We start from the raw sequence: 12088 nt of genomic DNA on the forward strand, positions 1-12088 counted from the left end.
TGTAATTACATTTGAAGGATAGCAATTTTGAGTACTATCGATTTACTATCCTTCATCGTCAATACCCAGAAGCAACAAGGCAGACATGCTCTCCTGTTTGCGAGAAATTCACAACCATCAATAACCATAGTGTGCATCCTCTAATCTTTGGGAACCTTTGTGAAGCTCTGCCAAACTCTAGTCTAGCTTTCTATGGAGATTACAGAACTTAAAACATCCAGCTTCATTCTAGCTTAAGCTTCAAGCTGAAGCCAAAAATCAATAAAACCTGAATGCAAACGATCAAGAATTATATTTGAAACAAAACCTCATAATAATGCCTGGAGTTTGAAACGGTGCTTTGTAACAATGCCTGGCACAACAGATTTCACCCACACACAACAGACCACTTAATGTCTTCCTCAATTCAGAATTGGACATGAAGAGGTATACCCTCCAAAACATAGCCCCTGATGTTCAGAAATACTTGAACATGAGACCTGAAATCCTTTGGAATTTGTTTAAATTCCAGCTAGCTTTTAAATCCTTTGGAAATTGTTTAAATTCCAGCTTTTTAAGTGTGCACCAATTCTAGACAGTAATGAAGATAATACACATAATAATACATGTTCACGACTCTGCATCCCTTAAGGTAAACCATGGTTGGGAGCAAGCTCACATAGAGATGTAGTATGTACATATAGCAATGCAGCTTTTAGTTCGCTGCTATTGCTTGCTCACACAACTTTGCTGCTTGCTACTGAATCTAAATCCCATTGCAGCTACAACATAATCTCAAAAAGACATTTATATGTCACATTTTGATGGAGTAATCTATGACACTTACGAGGCATGTAGCATCACCTATCTTCTGCAATACATGGAGCAGTAACTGTGATCAATAGGAGGAAGAGAATCTTCAATGCCAATAAATGGAGTTGTAAGTGTGATAAATAGGAGGAAGAGAATCAATCTAACTTTGGAGCTACCACATAAACAATGCACACCCTTCACATCTCTATTCTAGGACGATGCTTAAATTGGCATGCCTAGCCTTGAAGATTGACCATTGCATAGTTCTTAAATTTCAATCAGAACTAGTACATTCCTACGTACAATATTGTAATGCCCTTCACCAGAAAGTGGTCATGGTTCTGCGAAGGACACGAACTGGCCTATTTGGCTGGCTTGTTACAGGCATAAGGGTCTCCATAAGCTGCAAGTTCAAACATGAATAAAAGTTAATAAATCTGGCGTTCCAAGTTGGAGCATAAATTAGTCCCAAATGTGCCTCAAAAGAGAATCAATCAGATTTCTGTGTACTAAAAAAAGGTGAATTTCATTCATGTGGCCTGCCCGAGATGGTGCGCACGAATTGAAGCTAGGCGAGAGAAGAAGAGGAGGAGAGAGAGAGAAAGGGGGAGAAAAAGAACGGGTGCAAATAGCAAGAAATAGAGAGTGGAACTTTAGCCTAATCATAACCAGGAGAGGCGTGGAATATCTGAATTTTTAAGAAGTCCCTAAAAACTAATTTCTTTTCTCCAAGCAGGGCCATGGTTCCTTAGGCTTCCATGTAACACATGGCAGGCCAAAAAATCAGTGTTACATCTAGATTGGTCCATCATTGCTCGTGTTTCAGATGGATATTTTTTAAAAAAAGTCACCATTTGAGAAATATAAGCATTAAGGTGGAATATAGGAAACAAGTAAAGGAACAATTAGACTAGCTCTTACACGCATGCTTCATTTATGCCATTGACAAAAGTCATTGGCTATGTCCTGTTGTGATAGTTCTAAAAAGAACAGTAAGCTCCATGTCTGTGTAGACTACATGAAGCTTACTACACAGCAGCGCAGATTGCCTTTCTGAACTGCCCCTCACAAGAAAGCAAGGAGTCTCTCTCAAGTTAACGGGTGCATCATTGTTCAAGGAAGATGTGGTCGACCGAGAGCATGCAGCATTTTTCAGTATCTATCCACTACCACATTCCCGAGGAAATTCCCCATGACAATGCAGAAAGCTGTCACTTATAGGTCTAAGTATTCTCTCATCGCTAGGGGTAGATTGCGTCCTTGAAGATATGTGGCGGCACATGAGCAACCCCTAGTCCCTGAGGAGGCTTACCAAGGACTGGCTTGAGCAAATTTCTGAGCCAACTTAACAGCTCATAAGGTTGTGCAAGCAGGGCCACGGTGAGAAACCTTATTCCAAGACTTATGCCACAACCCCTCCCAAGCAACCACATGCCCCTACAGCCAAGCAGGGCCCCTACAGCCAAGCAGGCCATGGTAGGCCTTTCAAAGATGGAGAATTCAATTTCATGTAACCGTTCATCCAAGCTACCTAGCTGGCATCGTACAGATACTTTCTTGTAACAACCATAATAGGATGAGGCTAAGGCCGTACAAGCTAACTTGTCTCATAGCACAGCCCAGTTTATTTCGAGCACATCGTATGCCGATTTGGTTGCCGACTTGAGTTTGTCAATGACCAAGGCAATCACTAGCTGAATCGAGTGTTCTCAGTCTTGACACGGAAGTCCATGGCGATCACAAGAGGCCACCACATTCTACCAGAGGAGCAAACGTTAGGTCAAGTCAACCAAAAGAATACCTGTTGGACAGACTTCAACCACAAGCGTCACGCCACGTTATGGGAAGGTCGAGATCATCTGGGTCAATCCAAGGCAATTCGCCACCAACTTGATCAAATGCAGCTTGATGAGGTCCGAGCTTGAGAGGCCAAGTATTCTAACACAGACGAAAGGCGTTGCATGACTGTCACATAATCCCACATTCAGAGAAGTCTCCAGTCACGGGACACAGCACCCTCTGAAGACCTTCCTCCAAGCACCTCGACTTACACCTACCATTGATAAGAATAAGGCCCCGACGCAATCAATAAAGAAGACATGCCCAACAAGCAAGCAGACCTAGCCCGCTAAAGAGCATACCATGAACAAGTCATTGTTTGGAGACAAGGCTCTCCAGCAAGAGCTCGAGAATCCTGACAATCAAGAAGAGCAATGCATAGAGCTCCCCACGATCTTCACACCCTTTTTAAAGTGAACACTCTCTCTCTCTCTCTCTCTATATATATATATATATATATATGCAGGCGTACACACACACATGAATTCAGGAACACACCCAAACTCATCCTTTGAAAACACAACACACTGTGATTTCAATTTCATGACAATCACTCACAAGGAAACTCCATCGTGCATAGCATGCAACTAGGACATTCCTACTGACATCATTAGCGCCCAGCCATGGGTGTAGACCATAGTATAAACATATGCTCTCACACATACATATTCAGAGACTAAAATATGCATTTAAACAAAGATCTTTGTTTTAAGTTTCTATCAGAACTTTGGAGGTGAAGGGCAGAACTAGATGATGTCTAATTCCAAAATGTAAAGGTCTAAACATTATATTTATGTCACTCCCACTTAATGCGAATGTCTTTCCTCTATGGAGCTTGTCTGGGTTTCCCAAAAAGCTCTCAAGAAGGTCTAAACATTATATTTATGTCACTCCCGCTTAATGTGAATGTCCTTCCTCCAGCTTCTTTGCTTCAGTCTCTGCAGCATGCTCATTCCTTTGGAGACCTTCCTCAAGCCCAGTCGGAAGTTTTTAATTATTGTTTTTAGTTGTGAGTAGTAGTTGTCCCACTCTTGGACAGCTATGAATCTAAATGCTGTCTTAATGCAAAATTTGTTCTACCAAAAAAAAAAAAAGAATGTTCTTCCTCTGTGGAGCTTGTCTGGGTTTCTCAAAAAGCCCTCTGTGGGCTAGTGCATGCCTTCCATCATATCTGCCCTCTTCTAAATCCAGAGCTATTCCTACAATCTACGCAATCTCTTGCAACCATTGTGGCTTCTGATACAGCTTATATGGCTATGTCTAGTTGTCCATGTGGCTGCCTACAAGTTGCCCACAGTGCAGCTACTCTAGCACTTTCATGTGCCCATGGCACCACTTTCACTCATGAATCTGCACAGCTGTCAAGCCTTGATGCTCTTTTGATGTGGGGACTCACAAATGGGGTGAAGGTGTGGGTGCGGGTGTGGGGGTGTGTGTGTGCGCGTGTGCACGTGTGTGTGTGTGTGTTCAATACCCCATGCGTGAGTCCCTATGTGACTAGAAAACCCAGCTACAAAGAGAAAACCGGAATGGGTGGGGCTAGAAGCGGACATGCACACCCAAGACAACTACCCATGAAAAATATAGATATATAATGTGATATCATTGTGACAGTCCTCAATATGTTGTCTGAGGGACCAGAACCACTCGGCGGTTGAGACAAGAGGGTCTCAACAGACAGTGGCTTCCACGGAGGCCAGCATCGCTAAGACATAAAACCCATGATGGAGCAGCTGCTGATCGTCGACCTACATGGTCCTTTGTGGCCGCCTTGAAGTAACTTTCTGTCGGACAATTGTCACTATCACTTCAGTCAGCTGAGTCCCTGAGCCAACAAACATAGAGGGAATATCTCCAAGCCTTATGTGTGGGTCATAACCCGTATGTGTATTGCCCGTGTTTCTCTATAGGACTCCTTATTACAGAGCATCCAGGCCATTGTTCTATGATTACCCTCCCACACAGAGAACGTCTGATTAGAAAGGTATTGTAAATCTGGCCTTTGTTCTAACTCTATCTCAAATAAATCATTAACCTCCCTACACATTGGAGACCAAGAATCACTCTTTGCTGGGGTAACCCCCGTCTCCTCTCCACTCCCCGTGCATATCGAAACAATGAATGCACCATTCACTCGTACTGAAACGCACTCTTAAGTGCAGCAACATCACTCCTTACACCCCTCACTCTAGCATAGTTCATGAGTCTGCACAGGGGGTTTCTAGAACACCCAGCTGAACTAAGGAGTCTACACTTGGAAATGATATCTCCCCCACTAACAAGATCCAAACGAATATCCTCCCCCCCCAGTCAATCTAATCTCCTCCACCCTCAATATCATGTACATCTATAGTATCCTCTGTGTTCCTAGGAATATCCCCACCCAAATCCCCCTCTCCCTCCCCAGTGTTAGTCTTAACACGCTCGCAGGTTTGTTGTGTCACCCTCTTCGGGTCTGGGTCTCAGCTGCATCGTCTCCCTGAGGACTGCTGGTCCATGCCATCTGACTGAAAAAATCAGTAATCACCTTTTGGCTAGACTCCGACTGGGCCTCACAGTCCCATCTACTCTCTATGTCGTACAGCCTCGTGAAGGGCAATCGCTCCTGTCTCTGATCTCGTCTCTCTGTCAAACAAGTGTGACTATCACGCCAGTCCGCTGGGTCCCTGAGCCAAGCGAACATAGAGGGAAGATCTCCAGGCCTCATGCCTCAGGCGACGCGCTCGCAAGCATGTCGTGTCACCATCTCTGGGCCTCAGCTGTGTCGTCTCTGACGACTTCTGGTCCATGCCATCTGACTGAAAAAAATCAGTAATCACCTTTTGGCTAGACTCTGACTGGGCCTCACGATCCCATTTATGTCTCTAGAGCAGCTGGTCTCTGCGCCGTACGGCATCATCGCTCCCATCTCTGAGCCAGATAGGCTCCAGTCTTGAGTATCCCCAGCACCCAGCAGTGGTGGACGAGGGCTTCCTCCCTCCTCAGGCTAGCAGCAAGCAGCCTATAGCTTCTTCATTGAGAATCAATCCCAGCATCCTCCTTCAACGTCATCACGGAGGTTGAGTAGATAGTCTTCACCATCTTCATTGAGGATTAGGTCCAGTGATATCAAGCCCTAAAGGCTCAGATGAATTCTTTGTGCACTTAGAGATTTGCAAAGGCCATAAGCATTAAAGTAGAATCGTACTTATGTCTTCTGCTGTGAACAGTGGTTTATGTGTATGTATTCAACGTAGTAGATCTGATGCATGCACATAGAGTTTCCCTAGCTGGTATGCCAGTTAGTCTTCACAGTTCCGCTTTCAATCAGTTAAGAGAAGATCTTGTCTGTTACACACAACAGACTCCCCCCTAAAGGAACTAATCATATGAAAAGAAAAGAACAGGTGGAAACATGGAAAAGGATTAATTGTATTTGTTCCCAGCAAGAACTTCATCAAAAAGTCTGATAGGACGCAGTATTCTTGCAAGCTTTTTCACAGTGCTGTCCACAAAAGCCTGAAAATCAACAAGGATTTGTTACGCTAGCAAAGGCCAGGATCCAGAATACAAGCTTGAATAGTGCTGAGCATTTGACTGTTTCTCTGATTTGCATCCTTTCCACTTCATATCTCGCCTCTTTAAACATAAGAAATCTCTCAAATACTAAAAGAGCAAGAACAAAAGAGAAGACCATAAAAGTACATGGTCTCCCCACCCCTGCCTCATGGGAAAAAAAAACCAAGTTTGTTATCCTTACCCATATTCTCCTTTTCTCTGTTGCTTCAATCTGCAACATTACATTCAGTTGCCATTAGTGCTCCGATGTTAAAAACACATTTTCAAGACTGATCATCAATTCAACTTAAAATAGATGAAAGTGGAAATAATGCATTTACAAGTACATTTGAAATCCTGGTGTAAATCATCAATAATTGACCACAAGTTCTTTATACTTGTCCCCAATTTAAAATATATTCAAAAACTTCCTTTCTTACTATTGGCTTTTAAAAAGGGAATGACAAAAAATGCTCTATGTATGTTCAAGGCAAGGCAAATGAAGGTAGCAGGAATATAACATCAAGATAGCTGCCCCATAAGTGGGTCAGCTCTATGACAGTCCCTCTAGGACTGTTCTTCTTTAAGGAGTGGAGCCAATCAATCCCAGGTTTTCTGCCCACATGGAAGCCTCATCTGCTGCCCACATGGCATGCTATGATAGCGCCAACATGACAGCCTTGATGCTGCCCATGTGACTTCTCTTGTCTTCTCACATGGCATGTGCTCTTCTGCCCATGTGGCAGTCCTCTCTTTTGCTGACCTATGCAAGTGTCACTCCCCCATCTCCTCCCCATGTGGGAGCTCACAGGTGGGCAGTTGACCCATTATCCCAACTCTTGGAGCAAAATCCTATTTTCCTCAGCTCACATCTGGTTTTCTTCATACCGTGTATCATGTTTTCACAATTAGTGACATGGAGACAACACACAATGTGCCGCGGTTCTTGATAATGCTTTGCTTCAAGAGGCTTTCAAAGGAATATCATCCCACTTTGTCTTCCATCGGAGCTTGTTTCGGTACTGTGCTGCAGTCCCCACCTACAGCAGTGTCGATCCTTGCAAAGCATGAGGTTTCACGGCTCAGGGTGATCACGGAGTTCCTGGAGTCCCACCCAAGGAGATCCTTCTTGAGACCTTGGAGGGGGGTGAGTTTAGACAGACATTTGAGGTCTTAGGCCTCCTAGGCAATGCATGTGAAGAACCAAACTTGCAAATGGGTTCAATGTATGCATAATTTCTACGCTGATTGGGCCCTCCAATTGGGGAAGAGTGCCCTCGTGAGAGTGCTTTTTTTTGTTGTTGGACCTATATGCAAGATGAAAGAAGGTGAGAGAGAGATTGCGGATGCATGCAAGAATCATTGGCCAATGCTACATAGTTTAGTGTTACCATTTAAACCGCTTGATCAATCTAAATACAAACATATACCCCACCATCAAATTGGCGCCTAATATGATAATGTTCTAATGACTATTAACGAACTAAATAATCATTTCTCTTGTCATGACACTCCCTCCTGCTTGTATGAGCTAAAGTCCTCTTCTGGATTATCTCTTGTCTCTTTCTCTTACGTACGCTTTCTCTTTTTACTTTTGCATTTGCATCGCCTCTTTATAATGTGCGAGTATATGTGGAGAATCTGTAAAGAACTCTTCTTCCCATTGTGTATCGCTCGCTGGCTGGTTTTTTAACTTGAGCAAATATATATATCTCTTATTTCCATGGGTACTCTTCTCTTGATGGTACACAATGGTACACAATTTGTTCTGGAGTAAGAACTTCAATCCTATCTTCAAGTACAGGTTCCTCTTGATGCTGAATATCCAAAAATGTAGAAGTATCGCCATGGTATCTCTTCAAATTGCTCACACGAAAGATATTCTTCATGTGTCAGTGGGCTGGTAATCTCAAATTTTATACTTCCCTCACTGACTTGATTCTTGCTTTATCAATCTTCAATAAGACCCGATCATCCTCATCATAATAAACTTCTTTTCTCTTCTTATTGACTGCCTTGGACTGTTGAACCTAGGCCTTCCGTATTGTTCTTTTACCTGCTCAATAACCTATGACATATCCTCAGCAAACTGGCCAGCAGTAAAAATTCACTCCCCCAAATGTGTTATTGAAGCAGGTAAAGATTGGCCATACATGATTTCTTGGTGGAAGTATGAACAATGTTACATAAAGCAACTCTAGTATGGGTAATAATTATGGCCATCTTCTAGGTTCGTAATGAACGTAAGCTGAAAGTAAGGTGATTATAGTTTTGATAGGCATTTTCACTCGGACCATCTCCTTAAGCATGGAAGGCTGTAGTTGAATCTTTTTGCAATAGATCCTCAATTTGTTTTTCTACCTCCTTTATTTATATCCTATCCATCCTAAAAAGGGCTCTACATGGAGGAGAAGCTCCTAGCTCCAAGTCTATGGCATAAGCATCTTCTCTCTCCATAGGCATTTCGAATGAGTGGTCTCTAGCACGTCGATCCTCATAAGCTCTAAGGAACTCATGTCGTTACAGATCTTCTTTTGAAATATGATATCTCTTGCATCTCTGTATGTACACAAGATTACAATCTACCCCTCTTTTAATTAATCTTTTACTTGAGTAGGAGTAATCAATGGTATCATATATACATCTCGATCCCCTACGATCCGTATGTTTTCATAATTATATACAAAATAGCATAGGATAAGTATGAGGATGAATAGCAAAATTGAAATAATATCGCCGTTGTTTACCTAAGATCATGTCAACATCCTGCAAAGAAGCTACCAAGAAATCTCTTCAATCTCTATATTTTGTATATGGAAAGAGATATTCCATATTGTGGATGTTTTTTCCATTACGTTCTCTGAAAGCTCTTGAGAGTGACATGTTTTTAATAGGTTCTGGTGTAAGATGGAGTAATTTAACCAACCTATCACTTACTAAGCCATAATTACATCCATCATCTAGGAGTACCACTATTTCTCTGTCTGTTAACAAATCCATATACTTTAAAAAGGTCATGAGGCCCAAAGGTATTGGCTGAATGGACAGCATTTACTATTGGCTCAATAGTCACAGTAGATTTTTGGGATGAGGACGTTGAAGCCTCACCCTCCTGCTTGGATACCTTGGCTCTCCCTTTGATTGAATTTGTCTTGGAAATTTTAGCCAAGAGAGTAGGACACTTATGCCATACATGCCCTGGCTTATGTTTCTTACATTCAAAACATTTGCCCTCCTTGATCAGCCTCTTTTTTTCTTCATCAATCACGGAAGGGAATGGCACCCACCCGAGACGTGATTGGCTCTTCACATTCCTTACAAGAGCTTTTCCATTTCCCTTATTATTCTTGAACTGATTTGGTTTTCTAAAGGTTGGGGTCTGTTGTTCATCCAAGAGCAGAAAATTATGAAAAAACCCTTCCCTGATGCCAGCTAGAAATTATGCAGTTCAATTCCCAATTTACAAATTCTGAATCAGGCCTCCCTGTGTGCGCCCAAAATCCTTGCGACAGCCGTCGCCCCTTCCTATTCTTGTTGCCGTTGCTTTTCAGACCTTCTTGGACCGTCCGTGCATACACAACCGCTTCCTATACAACGCTCCTGCCACGTCGTTTGTCCATACGACCGCACCATCTATCCGCGCACTACTTCTATAGCACCTACCACGTTGTCACCTATCGTCTTCTTCCGGTGCAGCCCGTAGTGGAGGTTCGCCTCTCTTGCCCGATAGATCTTCCCTTCTCTTTCTCTTCTCGTCCCTGCAATGGATTGTCACCACTCTGATACTAAATGTGAAGAAGTAGAGTTGCAAGAATCCAATTGGGTGCAATGAATGTAGAATTTTGACAGTACTTGGGCCCTCCAATGGGAGAAGAGCGCCCTGACCTATATGCAAGGTGATATCGAGAAAGATACATGAGATCACAACAATAAAGCGGGATACCCTTTCCTTAATGTCCCTTCACATCACTCAAGGTCCATCTTACCATTCAATGCACTCTAATGCACCCTTCCCTTTCCTATTGTCCCCGGGACTTAGACAAATAATCATTGCCCAATGTTAAGTTTAGCGGTTCCATTTACAGTGCTTGATCGATCATAAATACAAACATATAGCACTATTAAATAGGCGCCTAATATAATAATGTTCTATGACTATTAATTAACTAAATAGTCATTTCTCATGTCATGACAATGCCTCAGGTACAAACACATGGGACATCGGGCGAGGGCCTGCCCTCACAATGCAAGTCATGCCTCCACCCACCTGCAACCTTGCCCAAGTCAACAACAGGAGGGTCGAGAGGATAGACATCCCGTCCAAACGAACAGTAGCACAAGTTGCAACTCCCTTGGGTTAAGCCATCCAAGGGGTTTTGGATTAGTGTGGACCAAAGGAAGCTAGGTCTGAGAGTACAAAGGATCAAAGACACCATGTGAGCCGCCAATAGCAAGAGAGCACAAGGCCCCTACCAACACCCCAACCTGGGAGAGACGGCCTCCTTAGGATGCCCCTCAACGCCTAAAGGCAAGGTCTCTTTCAATATTTGGACAAACACTCTCCCTCCAATGCCTCAAGGTACCCAATAGGCTAAAGACACTACCCTGGAGCTAAAGACACTACCCCGGAGCTAAAGACACTACCCTGGAGCAGGTAAAAGAGATGTGTCCCCTCCCAGTCTGCCTGTTACCATCATAGATCCCAACCCTCCTCCAGTGCCTATAGACCCTCTTTCCACCACCCTTGACCACGTCCTCCCTTGCCTCAGCACTCTGGCGAGAGCACAACTTTCTTGTCACAACCCCAACTTGCCCCTTGACTTGCTCATGGCACGGCTCCCATAGTGTTGACACAAGCGACTCCCCCATTTTTCTTGCACACCTTCGGGCCGAAGCCTTGCCCCAAGGCAGCCCCTCCCATGAGACTTTTGGCAGTTGGAGCCCAAGAACTATCTTGATATCCCAGATGACTAACCCATTGCATTGGAAATGTCGGTCTTGATCCTGTAACACTGTAGAGGGGAGTCTATTGGAGCAGTTGGGAGCCCTTCCCATCCTTTCTGGGAACCCCCTTCTCTTTGACTGTATGATGTGGCATCAGTATTCCACATGATGGAGAAGTGATTGGGACACTAGGGGAAGGAGCTCCACAGTCATGCTACCACTTTTCAGCTTGCTTTCTCAAGAGATTGACGAGGCTTTGATCTAGCATCGCAGTGATTTGTTTGGGGTCTGAGGAGCAACTCAGACATGTCACATGTTGGCTGTTAAACTAGTGCACCAACAGGCTAAGAGTGGAGACCTCTTTCCTAATGCAGTGGGCCTTGAAGGTGGGCATTGAGCCAATCATGCCTTTGGCGGGCCATCCCACGGACACAGACTGCTCTCCATCCAAAACCCCCACCGAAGTCATAGTAATCCACAATTGTCACATAGGCTTCCACAAAAGGCCGTGTTTGCCACCATCTCCCCATCCAAGCAGGCTAAGAGTGGAGACCTCTTTCCTAACGCAATAGGCCCTGAAGGGGGCCATTGAGCCAATCATGCCTTTGGCGCGCCATCCCACGGACACTGACTGCAAAACGCCTACCGAAGTCATAGTAATCCACAATTGTCACAGAGGCTTCCATGAAAAGGCCCACCATTTACCCTCCCCATGAGTTCGACCATGGTTGAGTTGGAATGTGCAAGGTCTACATGATCGAGCTCATTAGCAGCCACAGCAAATTGATTCTTCATCAAGGGTTGCAACGTGCGTAGGTGGGACAGTCAGTTGACATTCTCAGATGTTTTACATCTTTGGGCATTAGGTAATGGCACGGTCTCCTCCTAAGGAGAGGTCCACAAATTTGATTTTTAGTAGTGGGCAGAAGTGGGGAGTTTTGCATTTCAGTAGCCCAGACTCTGGCCCCATACGTGT

The 12088-nt window shown here is 44.0% G+C and overlaps 1 protein-coding gene across 2 annotated transcripts in view; it reads right to left on the bottom strand.

Annotated features, from left to right (window-relative positions):
- Positions 1–312: 312 nt before the first annotated feature.
- Positions 313–12088, bottom strand: part of LOC147900073 (ABSCISIC ACID-INSENSITIVE 5-like protein 2) — a 42115-nt gene continuing 30339 nt past the window's right edge. The window contains exons 3-4 of one of the 2 annotated variants that reach the window (XM_087377450.1): positions 6371–6400; positions 313–1195 (exon numbers count right to left, since the gene is read on the bottom strand). In XM_087377450.1, coding sequence (XP_087233576.1) covers positions 1112–1195; positions 6371–6400 — 114 coding nt within the window. In that variant the 3' untranslated portion in view covers positions 313–1111. The remainder of the gene's footprint in view (positions 1196–6370; positions 6401–12088) is intronic. The other variant, XM_087377451.1, reaches the window with a different exon arrangement.

This window comes from Dipteris shenzhenensis, chromosome 7 (genome assembly GCF_047967505.1).
Source record: "Dipteris shenzhenensis isolate YYH24624 ecotype China chromosome 7, Dip_SZ_1.0, whole genome shotgun sequence".
In the NCBI taxonomy this organism is placed as follows: Eukaryota; Viridiplantae; Streptophyta; class Polypodiopsida; order Gleicheniales; family Dipteridaceae; genus Dipteris; species Dipteris shenzhenensis.